Source organism: Cydia splendana, chromosome Z, assembly GCF_910591565.1.
Source record: "Cydia splendana chromosome Z, ilCydSple1.2, whole genome shotgun sequence".
NCBI lineage: Eukaryota > Metazoa > Arthropoda > Insecta > Lepidoptera > Tortricidae > Cydia > Cydia splendana.
Window position 1 is genome coordinate 18,669,093 of NC_085987.1, and position 21,785 is coordinate 18,690,877.

The following is a 21,785-nucleotide window of genomic DNA, read 5'->3' on the forward strand; positions in this document are numbered from 1 at the left end:
TTTTAATCGATGAGGCGGAGTCCCCATAATATTTGTCTAAGTTTTTTTTTGTATCCGAAATAGTTTTTTTTTCGCAAAAAATAATGTTTAATCAAAACACGAAACTCACTTTTCTCCATGTTTGCAAACCACATAGCAATTGTTTTTTTTTTCATAGTTGTCAAAAAAAAAGTAAGCATGCGAACTGGCTGAAAATATACAATTTACCTCCAAAAAGGTTCTATTACAAATTGTCATTATTAAATTTGTGAAAATAATAGCTTAAATATAATTTTTACCAGACTTATCACTCAACCCTCGTATTTTAGTAAAATAAACATAAAACATGTGGTATTCTTTCACTAATAAAGTGCCGACTAATCGGCCATTTTTGCCGACTAGTCGCCGACTAATCGCCGACTACAAATGTGGCCGGATAGTCGGCTTTCCCGACTAGTGGCCGACTAGTCGGCTTTCCCAACTAGTCGGTACATCCCTACTAAAATATAATGCCCTCAACTACACGTTTACCCAATTTAATTTAAATTAGAACAAAACTTAAGTTCTTGAGTATCAGACTATCCTCTGATAGTTCAGCTTAAAAACATTTAAATGCCGGGACGTGCCCCTAGCCAGCCGCGTGTCCCAAGTCGAATGTAAGAACTTCGTTCGCTTCGCTCGCTCGTTCGATAAAAAAAAACTATAATAATAATTGTGGCGAGCTGACGGTGAGTGGCGACACCGCGGACCCCTATTCCTGAGGGCCCTGTCATCTGGCCCTCGCATCTGTGCTTGCCTTGATTGGCCGGTCAGAGTGGAGTCGCAACAGCGGAACCTATGCTCCAGGTTGGAAGTGTAAAATGTCATAACGCCGGCGGCCTGCTGAACGGATTACCGGGATCTGGCTACCGCAGACTCACCTCTCGACAACCTCACAGCCACTCCAAAGTGTTGCCCTGTTGTCGCACTGTGCGTGCGGCCATTGCGGGGCCCACTCAACGAGTTGGCGAGTCACCACCTGTCATTTACAATTTTGAGACTGATTGTCACGGCAGGTGCCCGCTAGTCTCTCCCATAGCCCATTATCCAGTCCATCCAACTTTCAAATCTATAGCCCATGACCTTAGTTCCCATCGCAGCACAAAAGTGCTGCACTGCAATAGTCTTGGCACCTGGCGGGGACTATCTCCGGATGTATCACATTGTGCGTTCGGGGATGGTATCCGCCACGTGTATCCCTTGCTTTTAGATTAAAGTGTCTTAAAGGGTCTCTGCGCTGTTGGCTTCGGCCCCTCGTACGCCTCCCAAAGGTCCGGGACCCCATGGTCCCGAGATATGGAAAAGACATACAAATTATAATATAAAAAAGCCCGCAGGGCAGCTTGTGGAGTAACGACTCCACGAACCCGAGTGCTCCCGAGAGTCGGTCAGGGTCTCCGTCTCCAGCCACTTTTTCTTTTTATGTTCATTTCTTGGTAACCTATAAAAAATGTTTTAATTATTTAATTAAGATAATTTAGTTGGTTTTAAGCGGGGTATTAGCATGATAAAATAAGAAAATATAAATAAGCAATCATAATATTCATAATACATCGATATCAAAGTCGATAAATAAAGTACAACCCTAGCTAAAATGTTTACATTTTTTAAGCGCAAAAATATAGTTAAATAAACTATATCACTTCATGATCTATAACTGCACAGAAGGACCTGGCTATTTATAATGTGAAACATCCTTAAATTTCCCAGGAACATTAACAATAACCAATATTTTTAATGTAAATTATAGCGTACCTGTGTAAGGTTAAAGATGGCTGATTTGGTGGTTTTCTTATACCGCACCCTAATACACTACACACTGGCATATTCGCGACGTAATTAGTAATTATTCACATTTGGCTTCAATTATTTTCAATCACAAGCAAAATATTGAAAGATAATTAATAATTTTAATTTTCACCACGACTTTTTGACAGGACAAGTACCGGCTGAACTGACAGACAATGACATTTAGGCCGCTAAACATGGCGGATTTTCGGCCGCATTAGGTACTTATTTACGTATTTTCATGGAGCACTTTATGTACGTACTGAAATATTGTCATCTTTTTTTGCTGTTACAGTGCTGAGTAAAAACGAGATAGATATATATTTATGTGTGTGCCGTCAAAATGGGTGCTATTTGTATAAGCAATTGTACGTATAGAACAATATGTCTTGTCCCTATTATACAGGTCTATGCGAGGAACCGCCACCATCTTGAAAAATGTGTACCATATTGAAGAAATTTGCATTTTACTCGGAAACTAAGTTCAAATTTTTGGATATTTTTTTATATGGAAATGAAATGAAGCCTTGTATACAAAATCGGCAAAAATAAACACAAAAATCAAAATTGTCAGACAGATAATATCTTTCTCAATCCGTTCCCAAATATTCGTTACGATTGGTTAAGTTTTGGAGGAGGAAAATGTCGAAAACAAAGCCTCGATTTCTAAGTTATACCACGCTACCACGTTATCTAAGTTATACGCAGGATTTTTCGCCTAAGCTGCAGTTGTCCTTAACGCACTAATTTTAGAAACCGCACTCGTCAGCGCACGGACGGCCCAATTCGAACTTTAAGATACGTCAGTTAATAGTTTCTAAATCTATTAAAGGTTCCGTCACACAGGCGCATTTTCCGGCCGGGGCGTGAGCGCGGCGTGAGCGTTTTATATGTAAAAGCGGCGCGCCCCGCTCACGCGCCGCCTAAAAACGCGCCTGTGTGACGGAGCCTTAACTGACGTATCCTAAAGTTCGAATCGGGCAGGTCGATATTTACCTAAAATTCTCAAATCTAAAAATGGGCTAAGCTGATATTTCCTCTTAACTCAATTAATAATACACGTTTTTTTATTACAGAATCAAGACAAGTGGAAGAATCCCATTCCTGTGGCCATAAATAACATGCATCACCAAGCTCCAGTGCAGATAAAAAATACTCAAACAAACCCGCAGCAATTTATAAATCAGGCTATTGCTTCATCCGTTGGAAATTTGGCAATAAATCCGTCAGCTATTGGTAGTCACCCGCAGCACCTGACGTCCAACATGGTTCACACCCAACTGGCTCCACTACAGAATCACAACATGGGGAACAACTTAACTATACAAAGCAATGCCATGATGATGCCACCCCTTCAGGGCATACAAAATGCGCCGCAATTAGGCCAACAGGGTCTATATGATATACATCAACATCACGGGAATCCCATGCAAGCCATGAATGGTATGGGCAAAAGTGCGGAACACCTCATGTATTTAAGTCAGGCGGGAATGTTGGCACCGGGTACAAATCAATTCTTACAACAAGGACAAAACCAGCTTGGCCTCACTCCTGTAGCTGCCATCCGAAATCAGGTAGGTCCAAATTTAGTTTCCTGACACAATCGGTATGTCGTGAGATTCGTGAGTAGTACTATCGTCAGTTTATGTCCGAATGTTAAGGTGTAGTAGGTTCAGAAAACAGAGTTTTTAAAAAGTCGTAGTACTTTTTAGGGTTTCGTACCCAAAGGGTAAAAACGGGACTCTATTCCTAGACTTCGCTGTCCGTCTGTCTGTCTGTCACCAGGCTGTATCTCATGAACCGTGATAGCTAGGCAGTTGAAATTTTCACAGATGAAATATCTGTTGCCGCTATAACAAGTATAACAACAAATACTAACTAAAAACAGAAGTACATTTGCAATTAAAGACTCGAGATTACAATTTTCTTACCCCCGGAGTTACACATAATGTTTTTCATCACATTTGCGAATAAAAAACAAAATTTTAAGCGAAATTATTATTCAATACGGTGACATTACAAACCAGGGACCGTTACCGGTATTCTGACTGCCGGTTTTAATTGAGGGTTACCTGATAAAAATTGAATTTTGGTATTTATACTGCTAAAACTTCAAATAGAGGTATAACAATACCGGTATTCAACAATATTAGCATTTTAGGCAGTTGACAACAATACCTCTATTAGATACCTTTCTATTACCGGTAATACATATCACTGTCAATGTCAACATACTTGAATGTTTATTTCTGTTCGAATTATGTGCTGATGGATGAAATTATGTGCTGATGGATGAGGTGTTTTGCCGTATTCGGGATTGCGAAATTCGTAAATGATGGCTATTTTGGAATGTAAGATGGAGGCCATGCACTTTGTTATAAAAGTCGTTATGGATGTCGTTTTACAGGTTTTAGGAAGTGTGGATTTCGATAATGATAACTATTTTGAAACACAAGATGGCGGCCATGCACTTTGTCATAAAAGTGTTCATGGATGTCGTTTTACAGGTTTTAGGGATTGCGGATTTCGAAAATGATAACCATTTTGGAACCTAAGATGGCGGCCATGCACTTTGTCAAAAAAGTCGTCATGGAAGTAGTTCTACAGGTTTTAGGGAGTACCTAAAGGCCTGGCCAAACACACGGCGCGACGCAGCGCCGCGTGATGCCTGTTCAAACAGGGCGCGCGCGGATCGCGCCGGCCTCACGCTCTCAACACGCCATCATCGCGCGCGCGAACGCGGCGCGGCCGCGCGGGAACGCGGCACCGCTCACTGCTTAACGTCCGCTCCGACTGATGTGACCCAGCGCGACGCGGCGGGCTGGCGGGCCGCCGCGTCCAAGGGGCCGCGCGGCGCGGGGCGCGACAGAAGCGGGGCGTGATACCGGCGGGACGCAGTCTGTTTGACATCGGTCACCTGTTAGCATGTGCTACGGTCGCGCGGCGCGACCGCGGCGCTGCGTCGCGCCGTGTGTTTGGCCAAGGCTTAAGTAAACTCGCTACGCTCGTGAATCTATTATAGAATCTTTACGTTGCACGGGACTCAAAATAAGCACTCGAAGAAATATCAAACTTTGATCTCCTGTTGTACAAATAACTATCACACAGTGGATCGAAATGACTAAAAAATGGACATTCGCATTTTGTTAAACCCTATTTTTAAAAATGCTTTTCGGTTGAAATTTATGTAAGGAATAAAAAATGTTATATAAAATTTTACAAAAAGAGGCTTATTTAAAGCAGAAAAAAATATAATCTGTTTTTTTTTGTATGAATCTGAAAAATAGGTATCTTATCTTTAGAATATTATTCTCCTACTTAAAAACAGTAGAAAATAGTAAACAGCTTATCTCGGTAGGTGCCCGTTTTTTATATAGTCCAGTCAAAAGTCAGTAAAAAGCAACATTTTTCTTAGGGTTTAATTTTCTCGTAAGTATAAAATTATTTTTTTCTTTGTCATAGTTATAAAAATGTCAAAATTCATGATAATTTAGTGACTAAATTATCATTAATATACCGTTTAACTAATGAAAAAAAAATCACTAAGAAAAATGTTGTTTTTTACTGACTTGACTGGACTAAAAAAAAAAACGGGCACCTACCGAGATAAGCTGGTTACTAGTTTCTACTGTTTTTAAGTAGGAGAATAATATTCTAAAGGTTAGAAAGCGAGATCGGTAACGGTTTTCTTATAATAAGATACCTGTTTTTCAGTTTCATACAAAAAAACAGATTTAATTTTTTTCTGCTTTAAATAAGCCTTATTTTGAAAATTTTTATATAACATTTTTTATTCGTTACATCATTTTCAACCGAAAATCATTTTTTTAAATAGGGTTTTAAAAAAAAATACTAATGTCCATTTTTTAGTCATTTCGATCCACTGTGCACCAGCTCGGAAAGGCTTACTTTGCACTTCAAAAACTGATAGCAAAGTTGTATTTTATTCCCATGTGAGGCAAAGTAATCAAATGCAAATTTTGAGTTGTTTTCTTGTTTGCTGGTAGAATTGACTTTTTAATGATGATTTTGGATGATAAATCATATATATAAAATTGAAAAACCAGAACGGGATAAAAAACGAGGGAAGAAGCGAGATGGCGCTTTACAAATTTCTATGGATGGCGCTTTAAAAAAGTTTTTGACACGTTTCTCAAATACGACGCACGTATGATAAAAAAAAACTGTTCCAATCTATTATCTAAATATGAGAATAGACTAGAGCTGCGGTCGGAAACCTGCGGCCCGCGGGCCGCATGCGGCTCGCGAATCTGTCACTTGCGGCCCGAGAGGCGCCTTGGCTATTTTGTATGTAATAGTGACAAACGACAATGTCTCATAAAGTCATAAATATTAACAAAGTACGGCCCGCGTCACCTCCGTTAACTACTATGTGCCCCTTGGCTGCTAAAAGGTTGCCGACCGCTGGACTAGAGCATAAAAACTATCGCTTTCGATGCGTATTTAATTTACAATAAGCAAAATAAATTTTCATAACAATCTTTATTTTCTCTCTCGGCAACTCTCGGTTGTTTTCGTTTCGGTGGTGCTACAAATTATTGACCAAATTATTCGTAAGTTAAAGTAACCTAAATTTTGTTTGTCATGTTGGTATACAGTTATTTCGGCGTTTTTTTACACGAAGTAAAATAAAAAGTGCTGTCAACCTCAAACTTAGTCTATAGCCCATACGAGTGACTTATGCCATAAATGACTTATCAATCAAATTAATATTATCATATTATTTATAATTTGTATTTTGTTGTTTTAAATTTCTTTTTGAGTTATATTATTCAGCTTGACTTTCACGGCTTCGGCAAACATTGCGGTAGGATTTATTCTTCTTGCTGAACAGTCACCATCCGATATATCGGAGCGGCCGAGGTACTCACAAATATCTGAACAATATGAATTATTATTCAGATATTTTTGAGCGACCTGATGAAAATAAGCAAATGTACAGTCAGCCTAATATCATAATATAACTTTGTTGCTAAAGGATGTGTTCCGATTCTTCAGATTCAGTGGCTCGGGCACTTATAGAGAGAATGGGAGAGGATCGTACCGTGAAGAGAGCGTACTTGGGACAACGAAATGGAAGACGCCCGATTTGACGTCCTAGGTACCGCTGAAATGACGTAGTTGCTCAAGATTTGCTCAACCTCGGCCAGTCGCCATACTGGCGAGAGCTATCGCAAGACCGAGAAACATGGCGTGATCTGGTGCCGGAGGCCAGGACTCACTTTGGGTCGTTGCGTCACCGTAGCCGTAGTAAGCCACAGAAAGGGAAATGGGAACTACCTACGTTTGTACGAAAAGGCGATTTATGAGCGGTGGTCGTCCATATTCGTCTTAAGACGGAAATTAATCTAATGAACGTTTTTGCAACTAGGCTTATAAAAATAAATAATAATTTTAAGTTGAAACAAGTTTTAAATATATACCTACGTAGATGTAAACATACAATCTTCATCATCATCATCATCATCATCTCAGCCATAAGACGTCCAATGCTGAACATAGGCCTCCGCCTTTGGGGGGTGAATGCCATAATCGCCACGCTTGGCAGGCGGGTTGGCGATCGCAGTCGAGTACACTGAATTTGAGGGACGCTGCTGCCCGTCCTCCGGTGGTCTTGGACGTAGTTTAAGGACATACCCGGGTCATATAATCTTGCCTTTTATCAAATCACATCATTTATTGAGAAATTCTTTATTTCATTTACGCGAGCGGAGCTGCGGGCCCGTCTAGTATTGAATAACATTCATTTGGATTTGATTTTGTTTGATTTTTTACATTTAATATTTGCTTCGGGTTGGTGTGGTGAAAAATTTTGTGTTTCACTCGGGGGCAAATTTTGTTTAACCCTCGTGCTTTGAAACCGTCGCAACGCTCAAGATTCCATTTTTCGAATTTTGGAATCTTTCGCCTGCTCGGGTATCAATATTAGCACGAGCGGTTAAACAACAACTTTGCCCCCTTGTAAAACAAATAACTATTATTGCACCATAAAGTTAAAAAGTGAAATACAAGCTTAAGATACATACATAGGTAACAGGAAAGTTAAGTACTTCTTACAACTTTGAACGGGTAGTGCAATTATAAGTTTACAGCTACTTATGCCAAGACACTTATACTGTTAATACATTCTTATACATAGTCAGTATCATAAACATGTATACACTTTTTGAACTATCTCTAGGATCTTAGAGCCCATCAACGCGCACACTAGGGCCACTGCTAAATAATCGTGATTATTTAAATTTAACGACAGGTATTTAAAAAAAGGGGGCCGCTACGTACTGTATTGTGTATGTAAGTACCTTTTCAATTAGTACAAGTTGACATTTGGTACATGTAACGTAAATAAATGAATTTTAAACTTAGGGGGCACTTTTGGGGGGTAAAGGAGACTATTAAAAAACAAAGTTTTGGAAACTATATCGTGTTATATATCAAATGAAAGAGCTCATTGTGAGAATCTCAATTATATATTTTGTATAATTTTAAGATAAATATTTTAGAAGTAATTTAAAAAATAGGCAAAAAATGACCATCCCCCCCCCCCCCCCCTTTAGCTCTGTAACTACTGAGTCAAAATTTTTGAAAAAGATACATAATCTAGGTGTTAATGTGCAGTCAAGCGTGAGTCGGACTTAATTACTTAGTTTTTGAACCGACCCTTACGGGTTTTTTAAAGACATTTCACTCACGTATCACATCAAAAAATACATTGTTAAAAATTGTGTAATATACGGAACCCTTGGAACGCGAGTCCGACTCGCACTTGGCCGGTTTTTTAAATACCTGTCGTTAAATTTAAATAATCACGATTATTTAGCAGTAGCGCTAGCGTGCACGTTGATGGGCTCTTAAATTAGACTTACATATTAGTATTACTAAGTTACATACGTAGAGATAAAAAAATAAACCTGATATGAAATTAAGTTACATATGTAGAGTTTAAAAAAATCTTGATTAGTATAAGGATTTTTCTTAGAACGTAGTCGTTGTAAGGACGGCCACTTGTCTGCGAATTTGTCTGCGTTTTGGACTGTAGCTATGAAGTTATTTAGTAATTCTATTGCGCGGTACGTGGGCGCGTTTGAACCGTGATAGATGCGAACATTTGGATTTGCGAAAAGGTTTCTGGCTCTACGTGCGCTACGCCCTACTGCAGCTATGTAGTTGTCCGGGGTAAAGATACGCATACGCTCCAGAACGGATGGGTTGTCAATAATATGATTTCTTAGAAGTAGACAGTAGTGTAAGGCAAGCGTTTGCATACGCGCCTTAGCTCGAGAGACTCCAATCCTACCATTCCCAGTACAAAGGATGACGGAAATAAGTACTTACGGGTAGTATCCGTAATACCTTTTGTGAAGATGTCTAGCAAATTTAATAATAAATAATAAATAAAAATAAATATTATAGGACATTATTACACAAATTGACTAAGCCCCGCGGTAAGCTCAAGAAGGCTTGTGTTGTGGGTATAAATACTTAAATACATAGAAAAAAACCATGACTCAGGAACAAATATCTGTATCATCATACAAATAAATGCCCTTACCAGGATTCGAACCCGGGACCATCGGCTTCATAGGCAGGGTCACTACCCACTAGGCCAGACCGGTCGTCAAAATTTAAGTCGACCATGTAGACTAGACAAAAAAATTCAATTGGAATTGAAATGATTTTCACCACACCAGCTCGGAAAGGCTTACTTTGCACTTCAAAAACTGATAGCAAAGTTGCATTTTATTCACGTGTGAGGCAAAGTAATCAAATGCAAATTTTGAGTTGTTTTCTTATGTTTGCTGGTAGAATTGACTTTTAAATGATGATTTTGTATGATAAATATTAGCGCAAAAAATAAAAATATTAGCCTTAAATATAAGCATCATATTATTAAAAAAACTGGCAGCAAAATCAAGCCACCCAAAAAAATTATAGGGAACTTAAAGTGATAGGTTGGCGACTAAAATAATAAATTGGCAACTAATATTATAAAGCGATCATAAAATTTAGTTGTCATCTAGTTGTTCACACCTAAGTAATCAACTATAGTCATAACTGAGCATGTCGTTTCAGCTAGGTAGTATTTTAACACGAAAGCAGTAAAATTTAATGAATATTGGTCACTTTTTACACAAAACACCTCAAATTAATTTACCAATACGTAATGGTCAGTATACTTATAGTCGAAATTTCTAATCATGAAACGCCTAATGGCCATTATACCATTAGATAGTAAAAAAAAATTTTAATTACTAATTTCAATAGTTACCACTGTGTTCTGCTAGAGTCAACAGATAGGTGCGACGACGAGCAAAGCGAGGAGGAGCGTGTTAGGTTGACCGTGTAATGACCAGACAAAATATTTTAAAAGAACTTCATTTTTGAATTAATAGATAGCCGTTTTCTTTTTAAAATGTGCTTCATAAATGGTCTCCAATATAATAATTCAGTTGCCAAATAAATACTTGGTACCTGCCTAAAAATAATCAAAAGCTGTAACGGCATTAAAATACAACTCATATTGATATATTTTAAGGCTCCGTTTTTGTTGCCAAACTATTAATTTTAGTACCCATTTCTATTTTTTTAAACTACCCAAATTCGATTAATTAGTTGACCGGTTAAATACGTGCCATTTAAAAAGACAAAGCAGCGGGTAAGTTAATTTAATCAATTTTAAAATCCCTTTTTAGTTTTTTGTAAATAACTCGTAAACGGTGTCACATAGCAAAATAGGTTTTTAAGAATAAATTATCTACATAAAATTTCCTCTAAAAAACATCTTGAACACTTTTCTCTAGGCTCTATATTTAAAGCGATATTAAAGGAAGAAATTACAATCAGGTCACTTATTTTTAGTTTTTCGTAAATAACTCGTAAACGGTGCGTTGCAAAACAATATTATACATAAATATCATCATATATATAAAATTGAAAAACCAGAACGGGATAAAAAACGAGGGAAGAAGCGAGATGGCTCCTTACAAATTTCTAAAAAAGTTTTTGACACGTTTCTCGAATACGACTAGGGCATGCAGTACCGGTCCCGGTACCAAGAATTTCATTTCCCGGTTCTGGGCATGGCCGGAACCGGGATTCCCGGTTCTTCCCGGTTCTCAAGGCATCTTTTGATTACTTTTAAGAAATTGTTTGTGTTAGCGTACAATCTTTATGAATGACTTATTTTCATATAAATAATTGCATAAGAATTAATAAATGACTTACTTATTTTATTATAAACAAACACTTATTGGCGTTCCAACCTATTTTACGAAATTAACCGGCACACTTTGCCTCCGCCTGGGCCGAGCCACACGGCTGTAGCGTAGTCGATGCACTCAGCACTATGACGGCACGGCCTGCCTGCACGAATGCCTACTTTACTAGGTTAGTTTGTCGGGTTATTTGGGTCCCCCGTTTCATAACACCATTATTAAATGTTATATAATGTCCCGAGCTAAATTACTAAAACATTACTACTATTGAAATGGGAATAAATAGTCATATGATGAGAACCGGGAAGTACCGGTACCGGGTCTTCAGTACCGGTTATTTCGACACTATAAAATTCCCGGGAATTCCCGGGAATATGAGAACTGGGAATTCCCGGGAGCATGCCCTAAATACGACACACGTATGATAAGAAAACCCTGTTCAAATCAATTATCTACATATGGGAATAGAACTAGACCATAAAAACTATCGCTTCCGATGCGTATTTAATTTACAATAAGGAAAAGAAATTTTCATAACAATCTTCATTTTACGACATCGGCCATTTCTCGGCAACTCTTGGTTGCTTTCGTTTGGCGGTGCTAATCGTCAATTTTTTTTGCATTTTTTTTTTCGTTTTTTTTTTCATTATGGTACGGAACCCTTCGTGCGCGAGTCCGACTCGTTTTATATTTAATTCTGACCGTAATCGATACGTCCATACCAAAGAGTTTGGATGTTCAAAAACTTTATGTATGTACTTATTTTTATTTTGCCATTAGACATTTATTACGTACCAAAAGTATTGTTACAAGATATAAAGTAAATATTTATTAGTTATTATATAAATAAAACGTTATATAATACGATATTTGACTCAAAATCTTTTTTATTATTTGGCTGAATGGAACTATCATTGCCACGTTGGTTATCGTTAACAGAAAAAAATAAAAATTAAAGTAAAACCAGCGCCCGCCATTTTCAATTAAAATTTAGTTGTATCACAAAAATTATCTTAAATTGCAACTGTAAGAGTGTTTTTGTATGAAATGAGTTAATGTGATTAATTTTTGCAATGTAAATCAACGCTGAACGTAGTTTATAGTGCAGAATAATCATATATATAAAATTGAAAAACCAGAACGGGATAAAAAACGAGGGAAGAAGCGAGATGGCGCCTTACAAATTTCTAAAAAAGTTTTAGACACGTTTCTCGAATACGACGCACGTATGATAATAAAAACCTGTTCAAATTAATTATCTACATATGGGAATAGAACTAGACCATAAAAACTATCGCTTCCGATGCGTATTTAATTTACAATAAGGAGAAGAAATTTTCATAACAATCTTCATTTTACGACATCGGCCATTTCTCGGCAACTCTCGGTTGCTTTCGTTTGGCGGTGCTACAGATTAGACCAAATAATCCGTAAGTTAAAGTAAACTAAATTATGTTTGTCATGGTGGTATACAGGTATTTCTGAGTTTTTTTACACGAAGTAAAATAAAAAGTGCAGTCAACCTCAACCTTAGTCTCTAGAGCCCATACGAGTGATTTATGTCATAATATGACTTATCATTCTTATCAATCAAAGTAATTACTATATTATAATTATCAATTTGTATTTTGTTGTTTTAAATTTATTTTTGAGTTATATTATTCAGATTGACTTTCACGGCTTCGGCAAACATTGCCATTCGTCCGGGGAACGGGCTAAGAATGCTGAGATGGGCCAAAAATACAAAGTTGATAGTAAGTTATGTAGGTAGATTAAAGTGCATGTTCAGATATTATTGAGCGACCTGATAAAAATAAGCAAATGTACAGTCAGCAGTCAGCCAAATATCGTAATATAATTTTGTTGCCATAGAAATAAGGATGTGGTCCGATATAGTGGCGAAATATTGAGAGACAAAAGCGGCTAAATTCAGTGGTGGCTCGGACACTTAGAGAGAATGGGAGAGGATCGTGCCGTGAAGAGAGCGCAGGTACTTGGGACAACAAAATGGGAGACGCCCGAGTGGACGTCCTAGGTACCGCTGAAACGACGTAGTTGCTCAAGACCTGCTCAACCTCGGCCATGGCGACTGGCGAGAGCTATCGCAAGACCGAGAGGACTAGACTACCTATGTTTGTATGAAAAGGCGATTTAAGGGCGGTGGTCGTCCATATTCGTCTTAAAGCGAAAATTAATCTAATGAACGTTTTTGCAACTAGGCTTATAAGAACAAATAATAATTTTATCTAGAAACAAGTTTTAAATAAATACGTGTAGATGAAAAAATACAATCTTGCCTTTTATCAAATCGCATCATTTTTTGACAAATTTGCGAATTGAGTTATCCAAATAACGGCTACAAATAAGAAATCCCTATCACAGTTTTAAACCATGGCAGGGTTGAATACATAATAATGTCGGTATTTAACTAAACATAAGACGAACTCTTTATTTCATTTACGCGAGCGGGGCTGCGGGCCCGTCTAGTTGAACATAAAATTGTCCACAAAAAAGGTTCTGTACACTTTTTCGCTACGATCAATATTTAAAGAGGTATTAAAGGGGGTATGTTTATTATAATCAAATCCAGGCCCCTATTTTTAGGTTTTCGTAAATGACTCGTAAAATAAGGCTCATAGCAAAATAAGTTCTTAATGTTCTCGTAAATAAATAATCGGCATAAAATTTTCTACGAGAAACATATTGAACACTTTTCTCTAGGATCAATATTTGGAACGATATTAAAGGAAGAAAGTTCATCAGCATTACAGTCAATTCACATGTCACTTATTTTTAGATTTTAGGGTTCCGTACCTCAAAAGGAAAAAACGGAACCCTTATAGGATCACTCGTGCGTCTGTCTGTCTGTCCGTCTGTCACAGCCCATTTTCTCCAAAAGTACTGGACCAATGAAGTTAAAATTTGGTACACATATGTAAATTCGTGACCCAAAGACGGACATCATACGTACACAAATGAATTTTAAACTATATCGTGTTACATATTAAATGAAAAAGTTCATTTTGTAAATCTGAAATATTTTTTTTGGAAATATAAAAATAACTATTTTAGAAGTCATTTAAGAAAATAGCCACATCTCATTAAATATTGATCGTAGCGAAAAAGGTACAGAACCTTTTTTGTGGACAATTTTATGTATAATATTGTTTTGAAACGGGCCACCGTTTACGAGTTATTTACAAAAAATTTAAAAAAGTGACATGTGAACTGATTGTAACTAACTTTCTTCCTTTAATATCGCTTTAAATATTGATCCTAGAGAAAAGTGTTCAAGATGTTTTTTGGAGGAAATTTTATGTAGATAATTTATTCTTAAACACCTATTTTGCTATGGGACACCGTTTACGAGTTATTTACAAAAAACTAAAAAGGGATTTTAAAATTGATTATAATTAACTTACCCGCTGCTTTGTCTTTTTAAATATTGATCCTAGCTAAAAGTGTTCTACATGTTTCTTGTAGGGAATTTTACGTTTTATTATTTATGTATAAGATTTTTTTTGCTATGAGTCATACTTTTCAAATTATTAACGAAATAATTAAAAACAAGGAAACTTAGAATTTATTATAATTAAGTTTACCTCTTTATTATCTTTTTAAATATTGATCCCTGCGAAAAGTGTACGAAATCTTTTTAGTTCAAAATTTTGTGTAGATTATTAACGTTTAACATTTTTTGATATTGGCCACCGTTTATGAGTTATTTACGAAAAACTAAAAAAAGGGGCCGTAGAAGTGATTATAATTAAATATCCCGCGTTAATATCTCTTTGAATATTGATCCTAGCGAAAAATTGTACTGAATCTTGTAGGAAATTTTATGCAGATTACTTATGTAATAGAACATTTTTTGCTATGCGCCACCGTTTAAGAGTTATGTCAAATATCTCACTTCCGGTCAAGATTTCGATCGAGCAACCGGCAATTTCGGATTCAGCGGGCTTTAATTAGGTTAAAAAACCCGGTTGCCAAAAAGTAATATGCTTTGCCAGTCGAAATCGATTTTATGGAAAATATGACCAGTAGGGATTGCAATCCGGTCCGGCGGATCCGGTAATCCGGCCGGATCCGGCACATTTTTCACGATACCGGATCCGGCAAAATTCACCGGCTCCGGTCTCGGATCCGGTAAAGTGAATCAAAGCGCTAAAATATAAAATAACAGCTTAAAATTCTGCTAAAATTTAAAAGTTCTCGCAAATATTCGAATTTTCTCGCTGGCAAACAGCAACACAACTATTTGTTTGTTGACGCCAGTCTTCTAGCCGACGAAACATGTTTTAGTCGTAGCGTTGAGATTTCCGTGCACCGTAAGTACTGGATTGGTTATACAATTTATTGTGTTGTTACTTTGTAATTTAATGTACATGTTTTTTCGTTTTATTTTGTACAAACCATTATAGCCCAGTTTTAATAAGTGTTACCTGCATTTAAAATATAATGAATAAATATTTATAAAACTTCATTCAGCACTTCAGCAGTCAAGTTAAATGTTTTGTCGAATTAAAAGTAATTATAGGGAATATATGTTGACTTTTGATGACCGGTCTGGCCTAGTGGGTAGTGACCCTGCCTGTGAAGCCGCGATCTTAGGTTCGAATCCCGGTAAGGATATTTATTTGTGTGATGAGCACATGTATTTGTTCCTGAGTCATGGTTGTTTTCTATGTATTTAAGTATTTGTATATTATATATATCGTTGTCTGAGTACCAAGTACCAACCAGTGTTGGGCATTCAAGAATAAAATCATTATTTGAATAAGAATTCTTAGGAATAAAATCATCTCGATTTTATTCCCGTCATAAATATTCAAATAATTTTGGTCGGGAACTCGGGAATAATTCGTATGAGAAAAAATTGAATGAGAATAACTTATTCTTAATCAAATAAATATAATCATGATTTTTAATTGAAATAATATTCCACGAATAAAAATGTAGTTCGGGTACCGTATAGGTACTAATTACGTATAGTTAGGTAGATGTAATAGTAGTTAGTCTCTTGTCTAATTTATACCTATTTTATGGAATAAAATCTTACAAATTGTCTGTCGCATAACGCATAGTTTCAGTAACCGTATTATTTTTAATTTACTAATCAAATCATTAGGTTAAATTTAACTGGTCTAGGGGCCTAGCCAAGATGCCAATCGTTTACGCTCCGACAACGAAGCGCTTTGTCTATCACTCTTACATATTAGTGCGATAGAGAGACGGAGGTAGCGTTTCGTTGAAGTAGCGCAACCCATTGGCATGTTGGCTACGGACTCAAGGTGCCTAGCCAAGATGCCAATTTTTGTTTTTAATTTAATAATCAAATCATCAGGTAAATTTAACCGTTCTGGGGGCCTAGTCAACATGCCAATCGCTTGCGCTCCAACAACAAAGCGCTTTTTGTTTCTATCACTCTTACATATTAGTGCGATAGAGAGACAGAGATAGAGTTTTGTTGTCGTAGCGCAAACGATTGGCTACGAACCCAATGAACCTAGCCAAGATGACAATTTTTTGTTTCTATTTTAATAACCATACATTAGGTATAGCTGTTCTGGGGGCCTAGCCAACATGCCAATCGCTTGCGCTCCAACAACGAAGCGCTTTCTGTCTGTATCACTCTTACATATTAGTGCGATAGAGAGACAGAGATAGCGTTTCGTTGTCGTAGCTCAAACGATTGGCATGTTGGCTATGCACCCAAGATGCCTAGCCAAGATGACAATTTTTGTTTTTAATTTAATAATCAAATTATCAGGTAAATTTAACCGTTCTGGGGGCCTAGTCAACATGCCAATCGCTTGCGCTCCAACAACGAAGCGCTTTCTGTCTATCACTCCTACATATTAGTGCGATAGAGAGACAGAGATAGCGTTTAGTTATCGTAGCGCAAACGATTGGCATACTGGCTACGAACCCAAAGTGTCTAGCCAAGATGACAATTTTTGTTTTTAATTTAATAACCAAATCTTTGTATACAATTTAGCTGTTCTGGGGGCCTAGCCGTTATGCCAATAGTTTGCACTCCGACAACGAAGCGCTCTCTCTGTCTCTCTATCGCACTTATATGTAAGAGTGATAGAGACAGAAACCGCTCCGTTGTTGGAGCGCAAGCGATTGGCATGTTGGCTAGGCCCCCAGAACAGATAAATTTACCTAATTTGGTTATTAAATTAAAAAGAAAAATTGTCATCTTGGCTAGGCACCTTCGGCGCGTAGCCAAAATGCTAATCGTTTGCGCTACGACAATGAAACGCTCTCTCTGTCTCTCTATCGCACTAATATGTAAGAGTGATAGAGACAGAAAGCGCTTCGTTGGCGGAGCGCAAGCGATTGACATATTGGCTAGGCCCCCTGAACAGCTAAATTGTACCCAAAGATTTGGTTATTAAATTAAAAACAAAAATTGACATCTTGGCTAGGCACCTTGGGTGCGTAGCCAATATGCCAATCGTTTGCGCTACGAGAACGAAACGGTATCTCTGTCCCTCTATCGCACTAATATGTAAGAGTGATAGAGACAGAAAGTGCTTCGTTGTCGGAGCACAAGCGATTGGCATCTTGGCTAGGCCCCCAGAAAAGCTAAATTTACTTAATGATTTGGTTATGAAATTAAAAACAAAAATTGTCATCTTTGCTTAGCACCTTGGGTGCGTAGCCAACATGCCAATCGTTTGCGCTACGACAACGAAACGCTATCTCTGTCTCTCTATTGCACTAATATGTAAGAGTGATAAAGACAGAAAGCGCTAAAAACAGCTATATTGTACCTAATGATTTGGTTATTAAATTAAAAACTAAAATTGGCATCTTAGCTAGGCACCCAATCGTTTGCGCTACGAGTGCTTCGACAGCGAAACGCTATCTGTCTCTGTATCGCACTAATATGTAAGAGTGATAGAGAGAGACTATGCGCAACTCTACGGAGCGTCAACGTTTGGCATGTTGGCTAAGCACCCTGATCGGATGATAGAACTAGATAGCGTATAGCGGAACTCTTCAATGTGTAATTGTGTACTATACCTAAACTAAAGTAACAAATATCAAATCAATCCGACTTTTAAATAGAAGGGTGAAAATCAACTTACAAAATTTAACCAATTGTACTACAAAAATTAACTTAATTCTAAATAACATTTTAATTGAATAAAACCTTAGTTAGAATAGCCTCACTTCTAGAATAATTATTCTGTTTTTTATTCCGTATTTAAAATAAAAGTCACATGATTTATTCACCTTAATTTTATTCTAAAATAACTAGTGTAAGAATTATTCTAATTCAAATTGATTTGAATAAGAATAAAATTTCTGTTTTTATTCTTATTCTTATTCAAGTTAATTTTTGCCCAACTCTGGTACCAACAACACAAGCTTTCTTGAGCTTACCGTGGGGCTTAGTCAATTTGTGTGAAAATGTCCTATAATATTAATTTATTGTTATTATTTATATGTTATTTTGTTCTCTTTATTTATTCTTCGTCTTAAGTTAGGTTATTTATAATATGAATATAAAAGTAAAATGTAAAAACACTTACAAAACAATAAAAAAAAAATACATTTAGACACATTATAAAAAACCTAACCTAGGTTGCCGCCGGCAGGCAGCGGGGCTTGGCCCAAGCTGCCGGTGGTCAGGGCCGCAGAGTGAGGAACCGACGTACTATACGCGCCGTGTCCAAAATTACCGCCTAAATTCTGCATCTGACCCTTGATCCAACCACCCAGCGAGAGTCTCTCTAGGTGTTGAACGAGACTCTTCGCTATGAGACCGTTCGCTGACACAACTATCGGAACAATGATCGTCGAGTCAACATCCCACATGGCGGTAATCTCGTGAGCTAAGTCTAGGTACTTGCTGGACTTGTCCTTCTCGGCCTTCACGAGATTCTCATCATGGGGGATGGTGACGTCGGCGAGCACGGCCCGGCGCTGCGATCGGTCTATCAGCACGATGTCAGGCTTATTGGCGACAATAGTCCTGTCAGTGATGATAGATCGATCCCAATAGAGCGTGGCACGACCATTCTCGAGAACAGGCGCAGGTAAGTACTTGTAGTACGGTACTTCGCGGTCCACAAGTTATTTTGTTATTATTATGCTACTAAATAAAGCGGGAAAATGTAGTAGTAGTAGTAGTAGGAGCAGTAAACACTTATTGCACAAAGAAGTACATAACACAGAGAGAATACCATAAATGTGTACAAAGGCGAACTTATCCCGTTAAAAATGTTAAATGTTTTGTGTGAATAAATGTTTTAATGTATACTTGTATAGGTATGCACGTTCATTGATTTTGTTTGCTCAAGCTAAAATGGTTGAATTGAAAGCACTTTTTTGTGGGAAATGTGGGTTGGGCTATAGATATTTTAAGAGAAAAAGAAGATTTCATTTATGAGACTGATTATTGTAATGACTTAAATAAATAAATATTATAAGACATGTACATTCTTACACAGATTGACTAAGTCCCACAATAAGCTCAAGAAGGCTTGTGTTGTGGGTAGGGCATGCAGTACCGGTTCCGGTACCAAGAATTTCATTTCCCGGTTCTGGGCATGGCCGGAACCGGGATTCCCGGTTCTTCCCGGTTCTCAAGGCATCTTATGATTATTTTTAAGAAATTGTTTGTGTTAACGTACAATCGTTATGAATGACTTATTTTCATATAAATAATTGCATAAGTATTTATTTAATAAAAAAAAAAACACTTTAATTGGCGTTCCAACCTATTTTATGAAATGAACTGGCACACTTTGCCTCCGCTTGGGCCGAGTCACACGGCCATAGCCGTAGCGTAGGTAGTCGATGCACTCAGCACTATGACGGCACGGCATACAGAAGTTAAAAATTCGTGCCATTCAAGCCATGGATGTTTCAGATAAAACCAAAATTGAAATAGAAAATTGGGTGATTTTTTACAACTCACCATTAATAATTGGAAATATTGGAATGTCTACTTTACTAGTTTGTCGGGGTATTTGGGTCCTCCGTATGTAGCACCATTATTAAATGTTATTTAATATGTCCCGAGCTATATGTAAGGGGGAGGCCTATGTTCAGCAGTGGACGTCTTATGGCTGAGATGATGATGATGTCCCGAGCTAAAGTACTAAAACATTACTACTATTGAAATGGGAATAAATAGTCATATGATGAGAACCGGGAAGTACCGGTACCGGGTCTTCAGTACCGGTTCTTTTGACACTATAAAAGGAGCATGCCCTAGTTGTGGGTACTCAGACAACGATATATATAATATATAAATACTTAAATACATAAAAAACAACCAAGACTCAGGAACAAATATCTGTGTCATCACACAAATAAATGCACTTACTGGGATTCGAACCCAGGACCATCGGCTTCACAGGCAGGGTCACCCACTAGGCTAGACCGGTCGTCAAAACTTAGTGGTAAGACTTAGTGGTAAAGTAACAAACACGTTGATTTTTGAAACTTAAAACAGCCGTTTTATTAATCTATTATAAAATATCCTTAACTTCGCATAATATAACGCTAAAAAACAAAATAAAATACGTGACTTGATGAATTTTTTATCCGCAATACCAATCCGGCCGGATCCGGCCGGAGCCGCCGGAATGAGGCCAAAATCCGGGCGGATCCGGCCGGATTCAAAACCAGACCGGATTGCAATCCCTAGTGCTGTCAAATGAAGTCGCCATGTTAGAATAGTATTTTCCTACTATAGTGTAGTAAATAAAGGTAGTGGACCCCGCAGTAATTCCTCAGCCAGAAAAAACTTTACAGTACGATAAAGTATCAATAAATAAAAAGTATTGTATAAATTTCCAAAGAATAATAATAATAGAATTAAAGTAAATACCTAAAGTCTTAAATCGTTAATATCTTTTTACGGAAAAATGCTCCGTTCAAACTTTCTTCACCAGACATATTCATGTAACGTATTGCAACAATATATGAAATATCAAAAAAATATCCCAGCAGAAATACCAGTATTAATAAAATAAAATTTTTTGGCGTGTCTTGGACCGGAAAATTGCTCAGTCTAATTTTTTCACTGGAATGCCATTTTATTGCCGTTTTATACCTACAAAATGAAAATCTAAAAATTTTCCACTCTCAGTTTTTAATAGTTCTATAATACATACATTTCGATACGCATTTTTTTTTTGATTTTTTTACCCACTGCGCCAAATTATATTCTAAGATCATATAAGAAGAAAAAAATGACAGAGCAATTTTGCCGATGAAAATGAGCGTCAAAAAAAGGAAGTATCATAAAAAAATATTCTCATGTTTGACAAAACGTTTAGATTTTTTTCTAGTATTACATACTGATACAAATAACTTATTTTGTAAAATAATTTTGGACTGAGGTATTACTCGGTTCAATATATAATCAGATTTGTGTTTTTACCTAACTTAGGAGTGTTTTTTTTTTGGATATTTATAATGTTAGTCTCGGCTCATACTATACAATAACCAAGCTAAATTTCATCGACTGAGAAATTAATGCATGGGTCTCCATACAAGAACTTGCTTCATTTACTACACTACTAGTCAAATCAGTTACTTTTTTAGAACTGTCAAAACGATTTGCGAATATTTTTTTTTTTTTTTTTTCAACGTAAATCTGCAATCGGCTGTTCTAGCCATAATCAGATGGTTTGTTTCTTTTTTTTTTTTTTTAAGTTGTTATTTAGGGTGGTGTTCCACTGAGCACCATCACCAGTTTACGTGGGGGCT

At 37.1% G+C, this 21,785-nt stretch overlaps 1 protein-coding gene and 1 long non-coding RNA gene across 4 annotated transcripts in view; one reads left to right on the top strand and one right to left on the bottom strand.

Annotated features, from left to right (window-relative positions):
* LOC134804941 (uncharacterized) overlaps positions 1 to 21,785 on the bottom strand; it is a 384,312-nt gene that overhangs the window by 192,994 nt on the left and 169,533 nt on the right. The gene's annotated exons all lie outside the window — the stretch shown is intronic.
* LOC134804720 (maternal protein pumilio) overlaps positions 1 to 21,785 on the top strand; it is a 362,073-nt gene that overhangs the window by 27,980 nt on the left and 312,308 nt on the right. For all 3 annotated transcript variants that reach the window (XM_063777883.1, XM_063777885.1, XM_063777884.1), the window contains exon 2: positions 2,883 to 3,380. In XM_063777883.1, coding sequence (XP_063633953.1) covers positions 2,883 to 3,380 — 498 coding nt within the window. The remainder of the gene's footprint in view (positions 1 to 2,882; positions 3,381 to 21,785) is intronic.